This window comes from Epinephelus lanceolatus, chromosome 12 (genome assembly GCF_041903045.1).
Source record: "Epinephelus lanceolatus isolate andai-2023 chromosome 12, ASM4190304v1, whole genome shotgun sequence".
Lineage (NCBI taxonomy): Eukaryota > Metazoa > Chordata > Actinopteri > Perciformes > Serranidae > Epinephelus > Epinephelus lanceolatus.
This window is the reverse complement of record NC_135745.1, coordinates 3,972,911-4,000,858: the sequence shown is the minus strand read 5'-3', so window position 1 is coordinate 4,000,858 and position 27,948 is coordinate 3,972,911. Positions and strand designations below refer to the sequence as shown.

Below are 27,948 nucleotides of genomic sequence, written 5' to 3'. Positions count from 1 at the left end.
GCTCTGAAAGAGGGCGGAGACAGAGAGAAACTCGAGGTTCATTGAGAAAAACCTGGTCCCGACCAGGTTAGGTTCATAGAGTCTGTTACTATGGTAACTGACCAAGAGCTTAAGTTACCTCTCTCTCTGAAACAGGCTAGAGTTACTCCTCTTTCTCTGGTTTGAGTTACCTCCCTTTTTGAAACGGAAAACTCAGAGTTTCCCTCATTTCAGGGTTAACAGACTCTGAGTTTTCACTAAACCTGCTTTGTGAAACGGGCCCCTGATCTCAAACCAAAAACTCTGAGTTTCCTAGCTCAGGCACAGTCAGCTCAGAGATTGGGATTAGGCTCAGAGTTTGTTTAGCCTGCTTTCGGAAATAGGGCCCAGAGGTACTACCAGCACAAACAACAGTGATAGCACAGCTGACAAAATAAACAGCAGAAAGGAATTTGCATGAAACATCTTAATAAAATAGATTTATTAACAGATTGAAGAGGATCTCAATATTTAAAAGTGCAACATTTATATATTGATATAATTTAAAAATACACGTTAGATCATCTCAAAAAACACAACATAAATATGCAAACAGGCAACCAGTTCACAGAAGGAAAGCATCCGGTTAGATGTCACTCAAAAACACACTTAGTCTTACAAAGGTGTCTTTGAAAATGGAAATATCTGAGTTGGCAGTGATGCTTTGATGACTTCATGTGCAAAATAATTTGTTGAATCACAATATTTACATATATGCATGCAATAAAGTCATAGATCAGTATTTGTACAGATATGAAATATTACAGTGAGAACATACTTTTTGTAAGCAGACACTGACAGTTATATGAGCAGTCTTGAAAGGCTCAGTTTAAGTCTGTTTCCTGACTGTTGGACCACACACACTAACACAAACACACACAAAGGCCAACAAAAATAGAAATCAGACTTAAGTGCATGACCAGTTTGCCTACAGTGATCATTTTGTTTCATTTAAAGCCCTATTCATAAAGGACCAGTGTAACCAGGGGACCACGTGATTTACAAATTCTGCTCTCCTGATGGATCTGAGCTTGCCGTTTCTGTAAACAGTGCTCCATGCTGTGTAGCGAGATGATGCCTCATTTCCACTTATGTATGTGACTGGTGTCAGTAGATCCATCAATATACAAATGATGCCTCCAGTGTCAAACGCAAGGAAGTACATTTATTTACGGATGTAGAGAAACCTGACAGAAACTTCCTGTGGCCATGATGGGGGAGAGGCTAATTTTGTCTGATATTCACCAGTAGCTTGGAAGATGCACTTAGAATACTGCCAGGACAGAAACGGGACCAATGTTGTAAGGCAATAAATAAATGAAGATGCTGGCCTACCAGGTACGTAGCATGATTTGTGAAATATTTCATTAAAAAGATGTATGTACGACGTACTGATGCATAGGCCTACACTTTCATATCAAACTTATAAGGATGATGACTGTATTTAACCAGACTGATGAATCTGTAACATTAGGCTATTTCATATTAAAATAATAAATCTGACTGTATTTCATATCAAACTGATAATGACAATCTGACAGTGTATACTATATTAACATGTTTTAGCAGAATAACACTACTCAGATTAACAATATGTTAAAACTAGATAAACAAGTTCCTTTTAATGATTCAAACTCAGTTGACAATCAGCACAGGCAACTGAATTAAAGGTTATAGCCGGTTAGTTAGCCAGCAGCCTGTCAGCTAATCTAGCACACTGTCATACAGTCTCTGAAATCCACCGCAAAAGTTACATTTTGTGAATGTAGTCGAGGCAAATTCCAGACTGAAATATTACTGAGTGGAGGAGTTTTGCAGGCTTATCAGATATCATGGAAAATCTCACAGGAATGAATGGACTTCTGGTTGACTTGTCTCCGTACACATACACAAGTGGAAAAAATGCATACGCCTCCTGCACCAAAAATGCTGTCAAAACTTTCATTTACATTTACCAATGTAGCATTTGTAATTCTTGACTGGGAAAAAGGCAGAAAAGATGTGCAGAGAAAACAAAAGCCAAACAGGATTCAAAATCACTGAAATGCTTTTTTGTACAGGACTACTGTTATCACATGACCTCTGTGTTTGGCTAAATTGGTCATTTAAGGTAGAACTTTCACTTTAAAAAAAAAAAAAAAAATTACAGACTTGGCAGATATGCAAGGGATTAAGATAATAGGTTACCTCTGCAATTATTACAAATAACTAGAGATCCCCAGGTAACACTAATCCTGTGTGAATAGGCCTTATTTACTTAAATTCAGCTCAAGACTCTTTTGCAGATTTTTTTTTTAATTTACCTGCCCTTAATGTCATTTCTTCTGTTTTGTACCCTGCCCGTTAGAACTAATAATATGCAGTGATGTGTGTTGTTAATATTTGGTTACTATCTGTGGTGAGCATTTCTGCAAAAACAATTAACACACAAATACTGGGAAACTACAGTTCAGTTTTTTCCCAAAACTGAATATGCTGCAAGTTTGAAAAAAAGACACTATTCCACGATGCAGAATAATGGTAATGTGCTTCTAATAAAGGTTTGAGGGAAGGCTGTTTGAAAAGTGGACTCCTTTGATTTTACACATTAAAAGAGACACATATGACATTGAGAGCATATCTATGATTCAGAGTCTGGGCAGGGATTGATTGCACATAGCTCACAACATAGAGGTGCCTGAGCCAGTGGCTAGCAGCTAAAGGTGCCCACAGCATGAACAGGGCTAACAGCTGCTACAGTAAGTGCCATATAAGCACAGGGCAGAGTTGCAGCAATTGGCTACCCAGTAGAATGCACAACTTTTTTTCCCAAGTGTGTTTTGCATCGACTTCAGTCAACCAAGATTTTCTTTGGTTGACAACAGCCCTAGTAAAGATATAATGGAGTGTTGAGTGTGTGTATCCCACTTGCTAGCTCATCGTTGCTGCTTTGCACTGTGCTCATAGGGCAGTTACAGCCGAGATTCAGACATAGCAGAAGCATAGCGCCCAATGTCAGCTACCAGCTCAGCCACCTCCATGTTGAGAACTGTGTCCAAGACAACTCATACATTCTAATTTTCTAATAGAGCCATTAAAGGTGAAGTCATTTTTTCCACACGTTTCCTTTTTGTGTTAATTTTATGATTGTTTTATTACTTTATAGCGGTCTGCTTGAAATACTTTTAATGCATGGACCTTAGAGATGTCCCAAAGTGAAACCTTTAGGTCAGAAAGCTTTTAGCTCTCATCTCTGAGCTGTGGGAACAGCCTGACAAAGGATTTGAGTTGAGCTGAAAGTGCTGATATCTTCAAACATACACCGAAAACCTGCCTCTATAGCCTGGCTTCTGCTTAAAGGCCAAAATGGTCATTCATGTCTTTTACACATTTTGTAGTTTTCAATTATTTTGTTTTATTCTGAATACATTTTTAATGGACATCTCTGTATATTACTAAATTTTTGTGTCCAGTCAACAACAGTCCAGTCCACAGTTACTGCACTTGGAATCGATTCATTTTGAGTTGATCAACGAATGATTTCAGAAGATGGTTGCTGTTTTTAGCTGATGGAAGCTGTTACAACATAATCAAAGTATTTAAGGTATCATAATTGTAAGCACGCACTATGAGATGGTCAGATACTGACAATCCCCAAGGGAAATCATAGTACTTACAAACTGTAAAGTCTGGATTTACACCTGGACCTTTCCTGAGTTAACAGTGGATGATTCACTGACAATAGATATATGCATCTGCTAGCTATATAGCACCAATGAGCTAGCTAACATTACAGCTCAGTCGAGGAGAACACCATTGATGTTTACATCTCGTGCTGTCACAAGCACGAGCCTCTCGTCCATGAGTAGATGCACACTTCCTTCTGCGTGGTGAAACGGTGTAGTCTGGTAGAAAGAAAATAGTTCCTACATGAAACTGCTCACAACAAGGTCTGTGGATTATCTTGAGTAACCAGTTCATGATTTCTGGAAAGAGACATTGCTGCTAAGTTTTTAAAATGTATTTTTTGGCACTTTGAGCACCATAAGCCGAGTGCCATGTAGATCCATTATATTGGAGAGAAGGCAGACATCTCTACGGTGGATATCTGTAACACTCGGCAACTCACACCAAAACTATATAGATTGCACTACAGGATTTTTGGGTAAACTGTCACTTTCAGCAAGTATTAAAAGAAGAAGGCTTGATGTCTCTATAGAGACAAAATGGTATCAATGTATTGAAGATGGCCCCTGAGACTGCCATTAAATTTATGGTCTATGAGCAGGATAAGAAACAGCTGACCAGAGAACCAGGGAAGATCAAGACCCACAAGAGGTTCCTGGCTGGATCGCTGGATGGAGCAACAACACAAACTGCCATCTACTGCATGGAGGTCCAGTTTGACCCTGAGGAAGACCAGACAGTACTCAGGAATATTTGACTGTGCCAAGAAAATCCTGAAGGAGGGAGTGAGGGCATTTTTTAAGGGCTATATTCCCAGTCTTTTCAGCATCATCCCTTATGCTGGCATTGAGCTGGTGTACGCTGATGAAGAGCAGGCAGAGCATGGTTGCTCCAGCAGGGGGGACAATCCAAGAGCATTATAACCGACTGAAGGGGCTGTACAAGTGCTGGATGCGTCCAGACAACCATACCAACGATCAGCTTGGAGAGATCATCACTTTGTAGCATTATCTGCAAGTACTTTTACCAGAAGTTAGCACCTGGGTGAGGGAGCACAGCCCAAAGGCTGGAGAAGAAGCAGCTGGATTGGCAGATTGGTGCATGGCATTACACCATCAAGAAAAAGGATGTCTACAGTGAAACAGAAGTATGAGGGGTATAGACCACCAAATCCAACAGATTGTGGTAATACTGGCAGTTGGGTTGGAGAAAGGTTTACAGAGTCAGCCAAAGGGTCAATTCATTGGTCTTCATTGTCAACAACTTGGCCACAAGGCTATCCAAAGCTGCTGAAATGTGTTCAGTACCCAGACCAGAGCAGGAAATCGTACATGTTACCATTAATGGTTAAGCGCTAAAAGCACTAGCAGACACTAGTAGTAACTAAAGACACATTTGGTCAGCAATATTCGACCCAGTAATGAAAGGGTTGTGAATATTACTTGTGTGGAAGGTGACAGCCAGAACTACCCTACTGCTAATATGACTTGTGAGATTAAGGGGCTAAGCTTTTATGCTTTCTGTGGGGGTGTTGGAGAATCTTGCATATGAGATTATCCTAGAAGATGACCTGCCTAGTCTAGACAATGTGGTTCAACAAACATCAGAGGCCTGTGCATGTATGGTAGATCCAGATCTATGGCTAGAGGTCTAAACATTTACCCAGTCTTGACAATGACTTAGTCCAGGGAGGAACTATGGTTAGGAACAGTTGACGACAGTGTCAACAGTTGGTGCGTGAGAGATCAAAGCCCTATTCTCACCAGCCTTGAGAGCTCAGGTGTACACCCACAGTCGCAGATGCCAGACAATTTCAGTTACCCTAAAAAAATGATCTAACCTTGAAATTCCTGTTCACTAATTCTATATACAAATTAATCTCATTTACACAATGTTGTCGTACTCCTGTCACCTTAGGTCAGTGTTCTGTATGTACTTGGAGCAAGTATGATACTGGTTCCTACCAAGCAGCAATCTCCAAGGCTGAAAAATGAAGTCAATGTAGAAGTGCCAAAATCTGCAATTCCTCTAATGGCCACTTGAAGATGGCTCCAAGAGCAAGTCATAAACCCACATTAAAATGCCCAACTTAACAGCAGAAATTAACATGGTTTGGTCTCTATACCTAATCACCTGTTTAAATCTTGAATGTTTATATTAAGGCTTAAAGTTACGCAACATTAAGGGCATTGCCACTTTAGGTGACAGGTGGGTGCCATCCATTGTCAAGTGGCTACAACAATGGCAACATTGGTTTGGTAACGTAACTGTTGCATAACACTAGATTCACAGAGTACGAGGCATCACTACTTCAGTGTGTTTTTGATTCATGAAGTTAACTGTGACATTTTGGTTGCCTAACAAAGTCTTTTTCAACATTTGGTTGAACTAGAAGACCCTCTAAGCAGTTAAATATTTAGTTTTTCCAGTAAGTACATTTTATTTTTATGGTTTTAAACTTCGTTTTTCTGTGGCAAAAATTAGCTTTAGCATTGGTGTTATCACAGTTAACCATAGCTATGCTAGCCTTAGAGTAATCTCCACCCTCTTGTTTGAATATGATCACTTCTGGCTCCAAAAATCCAAGATTGTGATGCCAAATGCCAAACTCGAGGCTTAAAACCGGAGTCTACAAACCAATTACCATTATTTTATACAGTCTGTGGTTCATACATGAAACTCCAACTTTGAAGAAATCAAAACCAAAAAGCCTTTTATAGTGGGCCAGTCTTAACCAGTGGGTTCAGCTCTGTCTACTCTACCTGTGAAGTCTAACCCTGCAGCCTGCTCCCATGAAATAGTGTATGTTTCACTGGTTACTACAAGGTGAATGAAACTGAAGATGCGCAAACTCAAAATGATGTTAAAGTATATCAGAACAAGCAGCTGTCTGCATAGTCACTGCAATTAATAGGCATGGACAATAAACTAAATGTATTAGTTAACCAACATTAGGATTTTCTTGCTGACATAAATTTACTAATATCACAATTTTCAATATGGAAATTGTCTGAATCCCATATATACACACTGAAAACATCTACAATGACAAATTACATCTATTAGTTCAACCAACCAATCAGCCCACAGATCAGTCCTGAGCACAATCTTTAACTGACCACATTGTAATCAATTAAGATAAAGATATTGGAACACAAGAAATTAGATGTGCATGTGTATTGAAAAAATAATTATCCTTTCATTTACTGTTTTTGAGGTATGATTATTTTCAAGGGTCAATATAACAACTTCAGGAAGTCTAGCTTTAAGCAAATCATCAGATAAAAAGGGAGCCAATGTATGCAAGGAAACATATCACAAACATGCATGGAACATGTTTGTAATAGGAACCTCAGCAGCTGCAGTCAGTGGTATTTGGAAGCAGTGAAGAAAGCTGTGCAAATATTCCAACACGTTAGGCCAAACCTGTGCACACTGCAGCCTGCTGAGCCGATGTTGATGTTGTTTTGGTCATACATTGGATACTTTGTATCTGTTGTTGTACTGCTGATGTTAATGGTATTTGTGTTTAGTGTGGAATCTCTCCAACAAGGCTCTTAGGATGCTCCCTGGTATCTGCTGGTGCTGGTCAATCAGAGACTGGACTGCCTGCTTCACCTGCAGAGCAAAAGCACTGGGTATGAATGATTGGTTCTGTGGAACAGCTCAAAATATTATAAATATTACAAGAAAGAAAGAAAGAAAGAAAGAAAGGAGCAGGAGCTAAAGAAGAAAAAAGAAATAGAGAAAAAAAATAAAGAAACAATAAAAAAGAAAGAAAGAGAAAGTAAAATGAAAGAATGAGAAAGAAAAAAGACAGAAAGAAAGAATGAAAAGAGAAGATAAAAAAAGTAAAAAGAAAAAAGAATGAGAAAAAACAAAAAAGAGAAAAAACAGAAAGAAAAAACAGAAAGAAAGAAAAAACGGAAAGAAAGAAAGAAAGAAAAATAAGCTAGCTTAAGCTTGTTTTAGCTCACTGACTTTCTCTGCCAACTCTGCAGCACTGATGTTGGGGTCATACAGGATGGGATCACCAAGGAAGGTCCGAAACTTCACAGGAAATCCACCATAAATAGGAGCTACTGGGATGCGAAACCTCTCATACATCCAGCGGAAAAATCCTGAACAAAAAGAGATCATCTGTTTGCCTTGTAACTTGTAACAATGTTTTATGCTGCCCTCTTGGCCAGGTCACTCTTGAAAAAGAAATTTTTAATCTCAACGAGGCTTTTACCTGGTTAAATAAAGGATATATATATATACAGTCAGGTCCATAAATATTTGGACATTGACACAATTTTCAGCATTCCAGCTCTGTACAACACCACAATGGATTTGAAATGAAACAATCAAGATGTGCTTTAAGTGCAGACTCTGAGCTTTAATTTGAGGATATTTACATCCAAATCAGGTGAACGGTGTAGGAATTACAACACATTTTATATGTGCCTTCCACCTTTTTAAGGGACCAAAAGTAATTGGACAAACTAACATAATCATAAATCAAATTGTCACTTTTTAATACTTCGTTGCAAATCCTTTGCAGTCAATGACAGCCTGAAGTCTCAAACCCATGGACATCACCAGACGCTGGGTTTCGTCTCTGGTGATGCTCTGCCAGGCCTCTGCTGCAGCTGTCTTCAGTTCCTGCTTGTTCTTTGGGCATTTTCCTTTCAGTTTTGTCTTCAGCAAGTGAAATGCATGTTCAATTGGATTCAGGTCAGGTGATTGACTTGGCTATTGCAGAACATTCCACTTCTTTGCCTTTAAAAACTCTTTGGTTGCTTTCGCAGTATGCTTCGGGTCATTGTCCATCTGCATTGTGAAGCACCGTCCAATGAGTTTTGAAGCATTTGTCTGAATATGAGCAGATAATATTGCCCGAAACACTTCAGAATTCATTCTGCTGCTTTTGTCAGCAGTCACATCATCAATAAATATAAGAGATCCAGTTCCACTGGCAGCCATACATGCCCACGCCATTACACTACCACCACCATGCTTCACTGATGAGGTGTATGCTTTGGATCTTGAGCAGTTCCTTCCCTTCTCCATACTTTTCTCTTTCCATCATTCTGGTACAAGTTGATCTTTGTCTCATCTGTCCATAAGATGTTGTTCCAGAACTGTACAGGCTCTTTTAGATGTTTCTTGGCAAACTCTAATCTGGCCTTCCTGTTTTTGAGGCTCACCAATGGTTTACACCTTGTGGTGAAACCTCTGTATTTCCTCTGGTGAAGTCGTCTCTTAATTGTTGACTTGGACACAGATACACCCACCTCCTGGAGAGTTTTCTTGATCTGGCCAACTGTTGTGAAGGGGTTTTTCTTGACGAGGGAAAGGATTCGTCTGTCATCCACCACACTTGTTTTCCGTGGTCTTCCAGGTCTTTTGTTGTTGCTGAGCTCACCAGTGCGTTCTCTCTTTTTAAGAATGTACCAAACAGTTGATTTGGCCACACCTAATGTTTTTGCCATCTCTCTGATGGGTTTGTTTTGATTTTTCAGCCTAATGATGGCTTGCTTCACAGCTCTTGACAGCTCTTTGGACTTCATATTGAGAGATGACCTCACCAGATTCCAAATGAATATACCACACTTGAAATGAACTCTAGGCCTTTTATCTGCTCCTTGTAAGTGAAATAACGAGGGAATAACACACACCTGGCCATGGAACAGCTGAGTAGCCAACTGTCCAATTACTTTTGGTCCCTTAAAAAGGTGGAAGGCACATATAAAATGTGTTGTAATTCCTACACCGTTCACCTGATTTGGATGTAAATACCCTCAAATTAAAGCTCAGAGTCTGCACTTAAAGCACATCTTGATTGTTTCATTTCAAATCCATTGTGGTGTTGTACAGAGCTGGAATGCTGAAAATTGTGTCAATGTCCAAATATTTATGGACCTGACTGTATATATGTATATATATATATATATATATATATATATATATATATATATATATATATGTTACATGGAGAAATATAAAGAGAAGATTCTGATCAGACTGTTGTGATTACACTCTCCTTTGTACCACACTATCTTGAGTATAAGTTTGATAATATTCTATATGTTTCTTCTTGTCAACAAACTCTGTGCAAACAAAGTGTGTGTTTGATGTGCAAACAAAACAAACACTGAAAGTATCTGCTAACAAGTATTTGATACACACATACCATCCTGCTGCCACAAACTCACAAAACCAGTGTATTGTGGTAGGGTTTTTCTATAGACTGTTTAACTAATGGATGTAGCTACCATGACCTCACCCACTGGTTTGCGGACTGCCATTTTGGAGCTTCGAGTTCAGAGTGGGTATAACTGCAGTTGTAGCAGCTACATGACCTGCCCTCTAGTCCTTGGTCCAGAAGCAGAAGTACTGACAAAATTGCTAAGTTAGTGATTTGCTAGCTATGAAGTATTACATTTAAAAGAGAAGTGGTTAAAGATAGGATAAGGGTAATAAAGTGAATCATGTTTTCCTGTATTATAAATTATAAAGTGAATTTTTGCTACAGTTTGGTCTCATTTATTCACTACAGTGTAGCACTGTAAAAGTTCAGATAACCGTTGCGCTGGTGTGTTTGTCTTGTACCAATAGTGGGCACAGTTTGTAGGGGCATGCCGTGTATGCTACAAACGGAATGCGTCTGCAGCTATACATGTCTCTTGAGTTTGGCATTTTAGCTGTCACCATCCTGGTTTTTTTTAATCCACAAATGACCATATTTGGACGAGAGGGTGGAGCTGTGGAGGAGTGAGGAGTGGATCTGACTGAGAAGCCCAGAGGCCTGTACTACGAAGCAGGATTTGGAGTTAGCAAGGTACCTTCAGGCTTAGCTCTGGGTTTTCAGTACTACGAAGCTGGTTCTCTTTTTACCAGGATAAATCACCGTGGTAACTTATGCTGAACGGCTAACCTGCTCTGGAGTAGGTTAACTTCAGGGTATCGAATCACAGCCTGTCAACATCCCAACCTCTGACCAATCAGATCACTTAAGAAAAAGTATCCATGGGCGAAAGTCCGGAGTCTCAGGTAAAAAAAGAGTAACCTATATATTGTCAGTAGTCATAGTAGGCCATTTCATTGTTCCAGGGCTCTATTTCCACTGGTTTTAAAACAGAGCTTCTGACAAACACAGAATGTTTACACATTAGACACATGATATTAACTGTCTTTTAACTTGAGCAAAGTTCATTTTAGTCCGCAGTGATAGTGTTGCTATTTTACACTTTTCACACAAATAACATAAGATACCTGTGTCATGAGGACTAGGAATAAAAGATAATATTTTCTAAGAAAAATAATCCACACCTTTTAAATTGGCTCCCCTTATTGTAAATACCACATTTCAGTCAGTTAGACCTCATCATGCATTAACTAAGCTACTTTTCCACACTTAACTTCGATGCAGAAACAGGCTGGTGTTACTTTAAAGTGTTTTACGTGAAATATTCATCATTATCCAACTTGACAGCAAAAAATACTCTACACTAATGTCACTTATATCTTTGTGATACCTATAAATAATTAAAGTCTCAGCCAACGGTAACTTTTTGGATGGTATTTTCAATATTTCTACATTTCTGTTATAAGATTACAGAATGTCGTTTACATCCACGTCACTGACATTTTACTGTCTCACGATTGCCTGCACTTTTGGTACCGTTTCATCTCATGATGTGAAGCAGCCTACTTCATTCATGGTTCTGATGATGTCGCATGTAATTAACAGCCCTGCCTCTTTGACATGTACGTGCTTGTGGCTGGATGGGAAAATCCAGAGTTGACTGAACTAGCTTATAACCAGCTTTGTAGTACCCATTATCCAGACAGCCAATGCTAGAGTTAGTCAAGCCAGATAGCAAAAAGATATCCTGGGTAAGTTGATCTGGCTTTGTAGTACACACCTCAGGACACTTTCGGCAAACAGTCTATCACTCAAGCAGCCCTGCCGCTAAATATGCAAAAATTTGGGCCTTAATGAATGTAAATGGGTGTCATATAAAAATTCACCCCCTGTACAATCACCATGAATGGGGAAATTAGCTACACAGAGCAAAACTGTTTTTTGTATCCAGCTGTAAACATGTTTATTTCTGCTGTAAAATAGGGTATTTTAACATGGAGGTCTATGGGAATTTGCTCTGTTTTGGAGGCAGCCTCAAGTAGCCTTTTGATGAACTGCAGTTTTTGGCCCTTCTGCACCAGATTTCTTTTTTCAGCCTCAGAGGTTACTGCTTGGGTTTTTCCTGCATTAAAGAATTTTTCGCAGACACAAAGAGGTTTCGGCCAGCCCTAAAATGATAACGTTAAGAGTAAAAATAGCAATTCTCTCTGAACTCTCCACATGTTTAATAGCAATTTATCAAACAATTATTAAACAAACAACACACAAACTTAACTAAGGCGTCTTTGACTTCCAGCAGTCAACCCCATTCTCATCCACAGCCGCTGTATTTTACACATGTGGCTAAGCCAGATAAGCTGCATTGTTTGTCTGAGCCGTACCCTCAGCTGCAAAGGTAACGTTAATGTGAAAGAGGAGTATCTCCTGTAGGTGAATCTGACACAACAATCTCCTGTTGTGTGCTACATATGTGAAAAGGCAACTCTGCATGAAGGCGAAAAAGATATAAAAGATATAAAATCACCTGGATCTTCTGCATTGTGGGGCTCATGGATAAAGTGCATCAGAGATTTCTGCTGGCTGAGGGTCTAACTCCAGGTTTAGCCCTCCACTCACTTGAATGGGGATAAAACCATTTAATTGTGCACCTCTACTGAGCTTTGAAATTTTTTCAAATCGTTTGAATCAAAAAGTCACTTTGCAGGGGCTGTGATGCTCAAAAACATTTATCTGCTGATTTACAGATGTCTGTAATTGTAATTCCACGGTTTGGCCACTATGTCAAATTAGCTTCGAAGCCTGGCGCTGTTCCTTGGGATTTGCTCCCAACCCCAGACCCCTCTCTCAAACTCCCCCCTCAAACTCAATCATCTTAGGCATTTTTGTTTATCAAATGGTCAGACATAACAGTAAAATGCATAGATTTCTGTCAAATAAAGTAACACAGACTCATTGCCTTTACTAGGCGCAGACCGATCAGGTTGCTGTGTGTAGTCATCCTCCAAAGGCCCATTCTGAGCCAGGAAAAACCCTGTGTGTCTTCCCGTGTGTGTGTGTGTGAGACTGTGTCCTGTGTGAACTTCGAGGTGTGTGTCGATCAGTGATGTTACCATCAGCTTAGTACTATCTTTGTGATTTTAAACTTTCCTCTGCACTTACTGAGTGTTCCCAGACATCTGAAGCCTTCCCGCACATTTTGAGTAAACATTGGAATTATTGGCTGAAAGAAAGGAGAGAGCAAGACAAAGAGTAGATTAGAAAAGAGGGCTTTCTACATTGCAGAATCCTAACATGGAAAAAGATGTTACAATTACACAGTGCATTATGACACTCATGTAGTTTACTGTGAAAGTAGAGTAACCAGAATCAATTTAGTTAATTCCTATTCAACACAACCCAGACAGAGAAATTTTGAATTTGTTGAAGAAAATTTGAAATGGTAAAAAAGTGAAACTAATCATGCACATATGTAAACAAAAACTAAAAATGTACTTCCTGGTGATTTTCTCCATAAGTGTTTAGCTGGGAGTTTTTAGTGCGACAACTTACAATCTGACTACAGTGTCATCTTATTATGAACTGCCTCCTAAATTTGTTTGTGACATACAATATCTTTTATATGACCACTTCTGCTGGTCAGCTGCATTTACATGTCGGCAACTAAAACATGTAGTACTCAGTTATTACTGAGTAATATAATGAGAAATTTGGCCAGGAAACTCCAATCTGATCAAAGTTATTTTCAGATAGAATCGTGTCTGCTTAATGTGCAAAAACAAAAAAATACCAAATAATCATATATAGACCAGAGTAGGCACTTTGTGATAAAGCGTATTATGAATGCTCATTTAGACCTTTTAGTAATGTTGAAAGGCTAATTTAGACTTAATAGGCTGTGATACCTTCAATATAAGGCTCAAATATCTTTACGGCTCCAGACAGACTTTTTAGAAATACTTTTTGGTAAAAATGGCTCTTTGGATAACGTTTGCTGACTGTTATAGGGCATGTCCTACACTATGACAAAGCATACAAACAATAAATAATAGGAATTCCACATCCAATAATTTAATATTTAGTATAGCTGCACAGAAAGGAATAGACCCTTACAGGGGATGCCCATGCACATGCATCCAAAAACATTTTAAGCATGTATGAACTGTAAGCATGTTATATCTGCAAGTGTACTGGGAAATAGGGGTGTAACGATCCATCGTTCTGGATCGATATATCTATTTAATGATCAACGATCCAATCACATCGATGCAAAGTGAAAACATCAATCCACATTGTCATCTTAAGCGTAGGCTTTTATTTTGAAAGTCTGTGTCACTGTCAAACAGCAGCAGGCAGACAGCAAGCAGCCATGAGAAAGACGATGAGGAATAAATCAGCAGTGTGGAAATATTTTGGATTTCGAAGAAAATAAGGATCAACAGACAGAGCACATGGTGCACGTAAACAATAATGTCACTAGATAAAACAGGACGTAACGTTACCTGACTGGACGAGCGTCTCACTCCGCTGACTTCTTGCTTTAGCAACATTAGCTGGCATCGGTTAAAGCTTACCGGGCCAGTCACAACCGTTTACTACTTTGGGGCGGGTTATTTGAAATCACGTCATCAGAATAGGAGGGACAAGGAGCGGAATGAATGCATTTCGTAAACAACCAACATGGCTGCTGATTTTTAAACTGCTATGGTAAATGTGTTGAACGAACTGGAATGTACATTTTCTTTAAAAGCAGAGCAAACGGCTGCACTGAAAGCTTTCATTGAAAAAAAGGATGTGTTTGTCGTCCTTTCTACGGGGTTTGGTAAAAGTTTAATTTATCAACTGGCTCCGTTGATCGGGAAAAAGATGAGACTCAGTGCAAACCCAGTAGCTATTGTTGTTTCTCCGCTAGTTGCTCTCATGTAGGAGCAGGTCAGGGAAGCAACCAAGCTGGGAATTACAGCCACACAACTGGGAGTCCACAGTGAGGAGGAAATCCGCAAAGACGACAACATTCTTTCCCAGAAATCATCACAGCTCATCTCTGCTGGCGCTTGCTGGTCTGTTCATAGTGGCATTGTGCTAGCCTACGTCACATATTTCGTTTACTCTGATTGGTTTTCCGTCTTTCCAATTGCATGAAGGGGCACTTTGAGTGACAGCCGCTGATACCACCCCTCAGGAATAGAGGAAATGTACACTCCGTGTCCGGACCTATTCACGTTTTGCGAATTGGGTCTGGCAATGCCAGGCTAGAAAAACCGTGCATGCAGACTGAAATTTAACCGTACTGTTCTGTGGGGAGATACAGTAACTTAACCCAACGGTGAGTAAGAAAAATAATAATGTTACATGTAGTTTGGTAAGCTGTAAGTAGAGCCGCTAGGCAATGTAAACATGCTTAGCTAATAATGGGTGACTGGCAAAAAACAATTGTTATGTCCATGTTATTACTGAGCTGTATGTTATACTTTTGTTGAATGATCTTGTTGTTAATCTGTATTTTATGGCTGTTTGGAGAAGTTTTCCTTTAGGGCTTTAAGCCAAATAGACCTGGGCCTGTATTCACAAAGCTTCCTAGCACTAAGAGTTGCTCTTAGTAAAGAAATTATAAGAAAATTCTTAGAATTGTGATGTTTTCTTAGAATTTCTCCTTAAAGTTAAGACTAGGTCCTTGTAAAGATAAAAGTTATTCACAGAGCATCTCAGACCTTAAAAGAACTCCTTAGGTGAAAAACTGTTAGGGGCAGGGAGGAGGACTTTTAAGGGGCTTAAGAGTTTCTTAAGCAGAGGAGAAATGGTGGAAACAACATGAGGTCAGAGAAATATTCTCCAAATACTGCATGGCAGTGAGTAAATAAAATGCTACAGATTAGATTGTGCAGGAATTATGTTTGTGGTCAATCTCATTAGAGATACACACACAGTTCGCATCCAATGGAATAACACTATAATGCCAGAAACAAAATTATCACAACACTAACATATTTGAAAAACTGGAAAAATGTAACAGTGCAGCAGTGATGACTTTGGTCCATCTCAACCTTCCAACAGCAGTGATCATACAAACAACGACAACACTTTCAGTCTCATATTGTGATGCAGTTCATTTCATTTCCACTGGGTGTCCACACCTTGCAGGCTCACACAAGGGCGTGTCTGTGACAACCAATCACATCTGTTAAAAGAATGCATCACACCTAGCAACAGGGTCAACCACACCTCCACACTAAGATAAAAGTTGCTGTCCTTTCTTTGCTCAGAGTTGCTCTGAGAACTTTCCTAAATCATTCCTAAGCTTACCCTGGAAATCCAGAGTTCTCGCGAGAGCACAATTTGAATTTGCTCAGCGAGTCACTCTGGCAATCAGTAATGATGCTCATTACCCATGCTGTTGGAGCCGAGCTGCACCAATCACATCGGTGTATCTGATATAGGCGGGCCAGAGGCGAGGTAAACAGATGATGTCAGCACTGCGACGACGAAGTCCGGAATCAGTCAGTAAACATTGCAAGATGGCTACGGATGAACACCAGTTGTTTGAAACAGCTTTGGCCGCTACAATGAACGAGTTAGACTTGGCTTTTTCTCTAAAAGAGGAACAGAAGACGGCGCTCGAATCTTTCCTATGCAAGAAGGACGTTTTTGCTGTTTTGCCGACCGGATACGGCAAGAGTCTAATCTACCAGTTAGCTCCGCTGGTAGCGCTCTGGATACGTCACCCCATGTATTGTTCTGATTGGTCATAGTGTTATCCAATTGCATGCAGTGATATTTTCAAATGCATGCTTGGTGCCACCCCTCGAGTTGTGCCATTTGCATTACTCATAGCCAGACCCTAAATCTTTCTAGATTTGGGTCTGGATTTCCAGGCTATCCTAAGCTAGGACTCCTTACTAAAAGTTTTTAGGCTAAGTTAGGAGCTCTCTGAGAGTGTTCTCAGAATGTTTGTGGATACAGCCCCTCAAGTTTAATGGAAAAGATGATGGTTTGGATTAAAATGAAAAGTTTTCTTCCAGAAAGGTCTCTCTGACAGAAAGCCCTGAAGGTTAACTTATCCCATTTACTGTTTTATTTGTGTAAGTGGAGTCAGTTTAATGTGATCTTTACTGTACTTGCTATTCATATGTTGCTTGTGTTTTATGGCCAAAAGTAAAAACGAAAGGGGTGGCAGCATCTTCTGTAACAGACTGTGTTAAATCGCCAAATATCGATGACACACTCCTGAACTGTATCGAATCGAAATGGTATCATGGCAGACATTGTGATATCGGAAAATACTGTATCGTTTTCCAAAGAATCGATATAATATCCTATTGTGATGAAACTGGTGATTTACACCCCTACTGGGATACACTGAAATTCAGTGTAACATTTTATATTGGTGAAACTGATGATGTGAATGTAATCTACAATTTCATGCAACGTACCACTTGAGCGTCGATGGCGACCTGGGCGAAGCCTCTGCGTTTGCCCCAGAGAAGAGGGTAGGTCTCATCACTGAATAGAGCCTCCCGCACTCCTCCTGGAGAAATTGCCAATAGGTGACCATTCTTCAGAGCCCGCACACACTCCTCCTGAGGACCATGGATCACACTGAACACCTCCAACAGTAACTTGAAACCTGGAAAAGGATGATAGAGGATAGGGTAGAATGAGAAAGAGCCACGGGGAAGAGAAAGGAAATAAGATGAGGCTAGCATTTAAAAAAATTAACAGAGGAAAAAAAAATACCTACATAAATTCATGATCCTAAATGTTTTTCATGGGTCACCTAAAATTCTGTGGTCACACACTAATGCCAGGGTTAGACTATAGGATGATTGTCTTTTGAGATGGAAACTGTGTCAAATCAGGTGATTCTGCTGTGGACTGGTCGCTGCAGACTGCATGGACTCCAAGCAATCAGAGCCTGCTGTCATTTAGGCCACATCCACACAAATACATTTCCGTACACATGAGCATTTCAACACTGTTTCACATCTGATCGCCATCTATACTAACACCCCTGAAATTGCATATCACATGATCATCATGTACACCTGGCATGTGCATAGTCCTGATATAAACAGGAAGCAGATTGTCTACTCTGCAGTTAGTTGCCTAGTTACAGAAAATTCTTCAGAGATAGTGAGATTTTTTTTTGCTCGGACTGACAGCGAGGTAAAACTGTTAGTGAAAGTAATGTCGCAGCGACTGAAAACACATTGAGAACCATTACAAAGAAAATGCAGCAACATATCAGAGCAGTATTGGGAGCATTATCCATCGCTAGAGGATGTCATGACAATCGGACAGGAGTACCGACACAAGAAGAATGAAATCACAAAAAGTATGTAGGCTTGACATAAATGATCACATCACTGATGAGATCCAATCAGGAAGGGAACGTGGGAATCTGTGTCATAGGGTTCATCCCAATACCGAATCTCGTATCCAAGTTTCCCTCACTTGTGTCTCTTCCTCGCGTCTTAGCTCCGCCCTTGTAAGACAGGGGGGAGAGATACTAGGATGATACACGAGGAGAGAAGATACGAGAAAACATGTCTTTAGAGAAATGAGACGTCTTTTCCTCTAAAGTGTCACGTGAAGCGACGCCCGTTTGTGATGACGGCGGCAGCTGATCACAGCTGGATCAGCCATCAGGGGGCTTTATTAACAGTTATAGAAACTTTTAATGGAGTTTGTTGCTGCACATACATAATGTTATATAAACATATATAATGATAAAGATACAGATACAGTTAACAGTAACAGAGCAGCAGTGTTTTCTTTATAATATGTACTGTGTCCTGCTCAGAGTCACACAATGTGTTTATATGATTTATTCATTATTTGCATCTGTATTTATTGATATTCTGATTGTGAGTGAGGATAGAGGATAGAGGAGTCTAGGAGGGATATTGGGATGAACCCATAGTCTCCTTCAGTGTTTTCGCCCATCCAGACTAAAACGCAACCCTGTTTTTTTCAAACTAAAGCAGTGTCAGCAGCATAGTCAAAGGTGTCCGTTTTCTGGGTTCCAAAACGCCAGAGTAGTGTGGACCACTGGCATAAACATAGAAACAGGTATGTGTTTCATAACAAAAACATTTTAGTGTGGATGTAACCCTAATGACTTGTGTGACGTACAGGTGAACAGTAGGGTGTCAGGGACTAACTGCACTGTGCCACCTGACAGCACCAACCACAAATGGTTCTGTATGTAGTTAGGGGTTTCTGCATGACAGTTCAGCTGGAAGCATTCATCTGTAAAGTGAAGTGAACGTGAACTCTATGTTGTTATATTTTAAAGTCAATATTGGCACAAACATTCAAGAGAAGCCATCAGTGGCAAAGAAAGTCCCAGACCTCGAGCTAACTGCCCAGTCAGTAGCAGAAAAGGTGAGTGTGTGGGTCGACAGCTTTCACAGTGTGTGTGCAGACGGTGACATCACACCCATGGGTAAAATTAAATTGATGGAGTGCCCCTGAACACTGTGTGCTTCGATTGCTTAATGTCACCAAACGTCGTAGCAGTTGTCAAACTACACAAGGTAAAGAAAAAAAATATCTGCATAATGTTTTTGTCAGGAGGTTTAAACAATGCTGCATCAGTTTTCTTTTATACCACATGTCCACCAAAATTAGCACGTGTGCGTGGGTTTTAAAAATATGGGTAATATTGCTAAGCACAGGCTATAGACACGTTTCCTATTGCCAGTAGAGCACAGCCTTGTACATGGCCCTGCAGCAGACGACTATGCCTTTTTTTTTTTTTGTTTGTTTTGTCTTTGGTGTGTCACGTCAACGTCATGGACAGGCTGGAGAACAGGTAGGCAGTAGACAGCACAAGACAGCAGCACAAAGGAAAGAAAATCTATCTCTTACGTACTCAGTCTCTCTAAAACTCTGTGCGGATGAATTTGGATCGATGTTTGAGCGCTGTTTGGGTGAAGATGGGCGGTGTTTTGTAACGGTGCGTCATTGCATCTTGTCAGTTAAAGGGCTAAAATTAGCACGTTCATCCGGGTATTGTGTTCCCATCTATGCCGATTAGAGTCAGAGGCAATAAATACTCGTGACTACTGCAGAATCATTTGACACGGGTGTGAATGACGATTAAAACCATTCCCATTGCATTAAAAAGTCAGATGTTAGTGGGTGTAAATGGGTCTTTAGGGTGCAGTGGGAAAGGGGCTTTACATAACATGGAATAAAACCAGCAACAGTCACACCTGACACTCATTTTCATTCCTGACACCCCACAACTGTTGAGTTGGATCATTATCTGACTGATCTCATGTAGTCTGATCCTGGAATAAGATTAACATTATTTCTCTGGATTGTTTTTCACAATGTCTGGTGAACAAGTGTAGAAATGGACACAGATTAAGTCAAATCACTCAGAAGGCTCGTGCTGAACAGATAAACTGAGAGAATAAAATTCTAATTTTTAAAGATTTTTTTTTGCGTGGCTTTTGACATCTTCATTATAGAGCAGCTGAAGAGTGACAGGAAAGCGGGAAAGAGAATGGGGATGACACGCAGCAAAGGGCCACAGGTGGTAATCAAACCCGGGCCGCTGCAGAGGACATAGCCTACATGGGGCAGACACTCATCTTCTTGTATTTGGTTGAGATTCAATTTTTTTCTCTACTTTTTTGATTAAACAAATAAAACACTTCAAGACTTTACAGTGGACTTGTATGATTGAGATAAAGTTGAAGTTAGAGTTTTAGCTTTTTACTTTTAGCTAAGCCCTAATTTGGGTGAAAGAAGCTAACAACAACACAATGAAAAGTAAACCGAAACCTATAGTGAAATTGTGTGAGTACCTGGGATCTTGAAGAGGCAGTGGTCAGCCACAGAGTGGCAGGGCCGTCCCTTTTGGATGATAACATTGGCCAGGAAGTAATAGTAGTCGATGGGAATGGCTCCATGATAGTACACTATCAGTGCTGGTCCTTTGTCAGGGATCTTCTCCATCCCATGGATCTCATAACCTGGTAGACACACACGCGCACGCACGCATGCACACACATGCACACAAAATATAAGGTACGTGTGATCAGGGACAGAAACAGGAAGAGTAGGCCACAAGTAAATACACACTAGAGGTATATTTGTGTGTTCACACAGCACAGTGCCCCTCAATTGTAAGAAACAAAATAAAACTAGAGTTACTGCCTTGCAGTTGTATGCCATCACGCACCAGTCAAGTTGCAGTTATAGTTTACATCCATGACTGTGAAAACATGGATGCATCACACAAATCTTCCACCTGGCAGCACACAAGAGCTAAACAATCAGCATAGTTTCATGGTGGACATCCAAGATTTGTGTCACCAATTCAGTATCTGACCAAATGTCTCCCTTTCTGTTCCTGAGATATGACGTTGAGTAATGGCCAGAAAAGTGTTTTTGCAGAATATTATGTCACAGAGAAGTTGACCTTTGACCTTTTGGATATAAAATGTCATCACATTGTTTTATCCTATTAGACTTCTTGAGTTATGGCTAAAAACATGTTAAAAACAAGTCAAAGTGACCCACCAAATTCTAATCAGTCCTCGTTGTGATGAAATGTGAAGAAATTCCCTCATGTTGTTCTTCAGATGCCATGGTCACGAGAATAGGACAGATAAGGTCACAGTGACCTTGAACTTTGACCAACTACCACCAAAATCTAATTAGTTTATCACTGAATCAAGCTGAATGTTTGTGCCAAATATAAAGAAACTCCCTCTAGGCGTTCTTGATATATCATGTTCACAAGAATGGGACAGATGGACAGACACCCCTAAAACATAATGTCTACAGCTGTCGTCGGTAGAAGCACAAAAACTACATTCATAAACACAACCAACACATTTCTATTGCAAGGCTTAGGTATAAGGCAAAGACACCTTTCAAATACACATTTACTCTCTCTGGGCACTTGGCATTTTTCATATGTGCCTTCCAACAAGCTCACAGCTGAATATTAGCAGTAACAGGAAAAAGTGCAGTTTGACCTCAGAATCTATCTTTCTCCTTTTTCTTGTCTTTTATGGTGCTAACGATTGTATATATGCCACCTGATGGGACAGAATCTTAAGGATGCTACAGATCTTCGATAAATTAAGCCTGTGGTGTCTTACCATGCCATATGGCTCCATGTCCGTCCCACAGAGTAGCCAGGGTCTTCCTGGCTCCATCCCACAGGTTGTTGCAGTAAGCTTCCCTCAGCTGATTCTTCCTCTGTTAGAAGAAGACATCAGAAAATATACTGTGTGGAGTGACTCAAGGACAAGACACGACAGGACAACAGCAACAGATTTATACTACCTGGATCTTATTTCAATAGTGTGGTCCAGAACACTTATTCTTAACATTCACCTATGTCTATAAAGGGCAATTTTCTAATGCAGGTTGAGAATGAAATCAGACAGTAAAGACAGGGATATCATGTACTGATGGTGAGTGACAGACCTATCATTCTAGGTGTCACTCTCTTCCACAAATTTTGATTTTATACTTCTTTGCTCTTGAAACTCTTTCAGTTTTGTTATTTCTTATGTAATCCCAAGCATGTGAAAACATAGTGTATGCATTTAGAGTAGGGTGTGCACGAAAATTTGGGACAAATCATATCTCGTACTGATTCAGTAAGGGACAGTGCATTTTATTAATATTGGACAATCCTGTATTTACAAAGGATGGATGGCAACCTTTTGCCCTCTGTGGGTGGGTGATGGAACCTGTAACGCTAGTTATAGGAACATTCCCTTTTTTGTTCTGGGTGCATTTTCAGCACTGTTGTTGAAGCCACAAATTTAGCTTAGTCTGACTGTTAGTAATGTTACAGATGTGGACAGTTCAACAGGTACCAGAGCTCATCAAGGATATTTTAATACATGCTAATTTAACGTTAGTTAAATATCTGTTGAAAAAACAAAGCAGTATTTGCTAAATCAAAGGCAACTTACTTTTAAAAAGAACAGCAGTTGACAGTCAGCCACCAAGATTAGCCACTGGGACTGACCATAGAAGGGCAATGCTCCTAACTAGCTTACTGCTGCTTCCACTATCTCACCAGAAGTGGCACCCATAATCAATTCTATAGTGGCACCCTCAGGAATAAGGTGGATAATGTAATGCATCTCTCTCTCTCTCTGTATCATGATTGGTACTACAGCAAGAACTGAGATTGCACTGTCTCTTGGGGCGAGGTCATATAAATGATTTGTAAATGATAAAATAACTGACAGTCTAATTTCTATGCTGGTTAAGTAATATTTATACTGCTTTCAATATGGTATTTCTTGCGAGGCACACAGCTGTGGTAGTGCTGCTTTTTCCCCCCAGTCAAATACTAATCTTCACAATCGAATGCCAGTTTTTGAGGGTTTTTTGCTTGTTTGTTTTACAATTTGATTATATATTCGAAGTTAGAATTGATTAATTGACAGCCCTTAAAGTAATCAAGTTAAGGCTCATGATGTTTGGATTAACTAGTTGGCTGACCTGATCTGAGACTCAGTAAACTGTTCGGGCAACTTGATTATTACCAGTCCATTTGTCTGACTGACTGCTGTACGGCAGCTCCAGTCTGTGATGGTTGCTCAGTTCCATGCTCTAATCAGCACTGAGCTGGCTAGTTTACGGTTGTTGCAGATGTTGTGGCTTCTGTTTTCAATTCACACCTAAAATGCCGACTGTTTGTCACTCTGCTCAGTTAACAGACCCTTTTTATGACATTTTGCTCCATTCTGTCAAATTCTGTGAAGATATAAATAGTAAATAACATATGAGTATCATGCTGTAGCACCAGCAGTTATTATTTATACCTATTATTTTATACCTAAAAATAATCATTTGTCGTTGTTTGTAACATTGCGTAAATGAGATGAACTATTATTTACTGTTGACACAGTGCAGATGGTGGAAAGAGTGTTTGCATACCTTGTAGACATGAAGGAAGAGTATAGAGAGGTAGAGGAGGATGACAATGAGGAAGGGCACAAGGAAGACAATAGCCAGAGGAGTGAAGACCCACAACAGGTACTCCAAAACACTCAGATAGTCCTCCAACTGGCCGAGGCCTACCCATTCCTCCCATGCATGAAATACACACACCTGTGGACCAAGATATCCAGTTAAATCCATCACTTTGTTCCAGACTGAAACATCTCAACAACTATTGGATGAATTGCTGTGAAACTCTGCACAGACATTCATGTTTACCAGAGCATGACCACACACACACACACACACACACACACACACACACACACACACACACACACACACACACACACACACACAAATAACCGCCAGGCAAAAAGCCAGTGAGTCCACTGAGGGAGAGAACTTGACAGAAAGAGCCACTATAAAACAACATGAGAAATTATATAATTATATAACAGTGTACCGATCAGTATTACAAGATCACGAATTGCAAAAAAAAATCTCATTTCAGGGTGAACGATTAAACTATTCTCCATTCAAATCAAGACTGTGGTGTCTATCTGCTGGAGATCTCACATATCATTCACTGGTTCATGAATTTGGCTGGAGGGACAGGGGTGCAATATGCATTCTACCATATCCGACTTATTCCTAGCCCCAATGATCCCTTGCTAGAATTATGTGCGTGACCTCCAGCATTGAACCGAATCCAGCGATTTCCAATGGTAACAGTTTGTTTACAGTACTCTATTCTTCTTTCCAAGGGCAATTGGGAAATAAAACGTGGACCACACCACATTTGATCATACCTCTGCCATCTCTGACAGCCATCTCAAAGCATTGATTTTTTTTTCCTTTTCACCCAAGCACGCTAGCAATTAGCTTGCCTTGCTCTGTTAAAATATTGTTAACTTTAACATGGCCCAAGCTAGCTTAAGGTAAACATCTGCTCCTTCTAAAGATGATTCATGATTTACTATGACTTATCAAGAGCTACTAACACATTCGGCATAATTCAGTATTAACTGTAGCTCCCTGTAAAGCGAATAAATGTGATGTTTCCCAGCTAATTCTCAGCTCGTCTGCATTAACTACGCAGTTTACACGTTTTTTTTTAACATCTGATTCATTAAAATCTGTTCTGAGCAATACAGGATGCTGAATTTAACAGCACACTTCAATAATAGTAATATAAAATAGTAGTAAAAGAAATAACTTTTGGAATTAATTTTTTATATGATTTAAAGGAAGTATGGTAAATCAGTAAAACATTCTCAGCCCTAATGACTAAATACATATTTCAAGCTATGTTGCTGAGTTTATTTTATAACAAGCACTTTTGTAATGTAGGTTGAGAATGAACTGGTTACATGTTCAACAGACAGTTGCTGAAGACAAAAATTTAGCTTAGACTGGTTGTTAGGCATCACAGACACGGACAGTGCAACAGGTACCAGAGCTCTGCAAAGACATTTTAGATAATGCTAAGTTAACATTAGTTAAATATTTGTTAAAAAATAAATTTTTATTTGCTCAACTGAAGGCAAATTACTTTTGAAAAGAACCAGCGTTGGCAGTTAGCCACCAAGAGTAGCCACTGGGACTAACCACAGACAGTCTATGGGACTAACTAGCTTACTGCTACTTCCGCTATTGCACAGAAAGTTGCGCATATAATCATTTCTACAGTAGTGCCCTCAAGAATAAGGTGGATATGCAAAGATCAGTTCATCTGATGATTATTCTCTCAACTGTTTATTCTATAAAGTGGCAGAAATAGTGAAAAATGCCCCCCAAAATTTCCAAGACATCGTCTTTAAATACCTTCCTTTATCCAACCAACGGTCTAAAATCCAAATAAATAGCCTTTTGTTCTTATTTTTTTAGAAAATAGATGATTTGTTTGTCAATCAGTCAACACTGACTGATCATATCAGCTCTGAATACATGCACCATCACACTGAAACCTTTACTGTTTGTCTCTCCCAACTGTTGCCTGATGTAAGCTCTTCAGACCAACACTGTTTTACTGTACTTTTGAAGTACAGTAAAACTTTAAAAGCCTATTCCCCATTAAACACCCAGTCCCTTTCACTCAACCAGTGTGGCTACACATTTTGAAACATAAACGCTTGTCTCAATTAGACACCTTGTCTGGTGGCCAAGCAATTAATTTTTTTAATAGAAGTTCTTCAGATGTATAAAACCAGGTTGTTGGCTAACTCAAATTATGTGTCCATGCCTCCATTACACTGTAAGTTATTGATTTTCCTTCGATACGCTGTCTAGCAGAGCTAAATCAAATGAATGATTTATAATTGATAGGCTACGATCATCTGAAGCCTAATTTTTAAACAAGTAATATTCATACTGGTTTATATAAACAATTTGATTGTAATTCCCATCTTTGCTGAGCAGCAGGTTTGGGTAAAAGGAATTTAGATGCCTGTCCCAAATACAGTATGGGCTTGGGTGATTTTGGTGAGTCAAGCAAATAATGGCCCGGGTTATTAATTGAAGTTTTACGGTTGTTATATTACATTACATTCCCTTGGCAGAAAATTGCTTCCAGTGTGACACATATGGAGAGCAACAACAACCACCAACAACCCTGCAATTGATGACCAACCCATTCAACCAACTACAGCTACAGCTGCCACATTAGTGATCTGTAGTTACAACCTTGATACGATCTATTTAACATCACATTCAGTCATGTAATGAACCAATTTCTGAGGTAACTAAAGGAAAACACTGCATGAGCATGAATGCATGAGCCAAATATTTTTACAGAGACAATGAACAACACCGACCATGTTGTAACTGTCAGTACTAAATGGACAAGACTCATACCAGGAAGGACAGAGTGTCCTCTGCTCCCATCAGGCATGACTGGTTCCCACTGTCTGACATCCTGCTCTGCTGTCAGCCTCAAACAGCTGATGACAGCCTCAGGGGGAAGGAGCACACTGCATGGAGAGCATCTGTTGCTACACACAGGTAAAGTGAAGGAGAAGGCAATAACACTCAGTTCAACTGTTCAGTTTCTGCATGAACATTTTTTTCTGTCATGTTGCATTTCATTTTGGTAAAGATCAGCCGTCTGTGTTAGGAGAATACAGTTTGAGGGGTTTTGATTGGTTTGTTAATGATAACGTTTTATAGAACAACGTGGCTTTTGGAATAAGTAAGCATTATCGGTATATGAGTGGCACCATAACGTTACTGACGACACCTCGTCGAACTGTCGCACCGAATCAAACGATAACTGTGTTGCATATGATTTAATGGAAGCTAGCTTTGCTGTTCGGATTGACCCTAGCTATGAGGAACAGAACAGCGAATAAACTACATGCGACAGTAATGATAACAGTAAAGCAGCTGAGGGAAAACAGTGAGCTAACGAACGAAACGTAAACAGAACATAAGTGGAAAATCTTAAGAGTTGAAAGCAAGCCTTCAGTGTCAACGTCAACAGCCAACGTCATTTTCACCGCACACAAAATAAACACATAAACGTTACCTTAGACAGTTACTCTGTGAACACAGCCATTAAAACATTTCACTGTGCGTTTAATTTTAAACTAACACAACATACAAATTTTATCGCAAATAACCTATACGCTAACAAACGTCCTGTTCTTAACTCCGGAACGCTTTCAGTGTGACACTGCACAGTGTTTTGTCCCTGGAAAACAACGAACCAATAGATGAGTTCCACTCGCCTTACTTCTTCTTCTTCTTCTTCTTCTTCTTTCGTTTAATGGCGGATCGCAAGCAACGTTCAGGTGCATACCGCCACCTACTGTACAAGAGTGTGTAGCGTCATATCCCCACCTCTAGATTCTACCCATCAACTGGGTCTCTTTCAGAAAGCTGAATAATGCTTTCCTTACAACTTGGATCTTTTCTCTTTCCCCTTCAGTTCCTAGAATTCCAGCCATACTCCAGTCCTGCTGCGCTGCACTGACTTTTCTCTGTAGCCTCTCTCTCTGAAGCATACTTTAGACAGTGTATTAAAATATGTTCCACATTTTCCTTAACACCACATCTCTCACACTTGTCAGTATTCTTTTTCCCAATTAAATTCATTGTGTCATTCAGACCAGTAGGACCAACTCAAAGCCTCATCATGATGATTTCTTCTCTTCTGTTCCTTTCTTTAAAAATTTTTGTTATAACCGATTTTTGTATGTTGATAT

At 39.8% G+C, this 27,948-nt stretch overlaps 1 protein-coding gene across 1 annotated transcript; it reads right to left on the bottom strand.

The window, feature by feature from the left end:
- Positions 1–445: 445 nt before the first annotated feature.
- On the bottom strand, positions 446–27,948 carry tmem68 (transmembrane protein 68). Its single transcript, XM_033651208.2, has 9 exons — positions 27,270–27,948; positions 26,600–26,736; positions 23,741–23,914; positions 21,937–22,036; positions 20,632–20,799; positions 17,245–17,438; positions 12,977–13,037; positions 7,666–7,805; positions 446–7,302 (listed from the first exon to the last, which is right to left on the bottom strand). The coding sequence occupies exons 2-9, from the start codon at positions 26,657–26,659 to the stop codon at positions 7,198–7,200; spliced, it is 1,002 nt and encodes a 333-aa protein (XP_033507099.1). The 5' UTR covers positions 26,660–26,736; positions 27,270–27,948; the 3' UTR covers positions 446–7,197.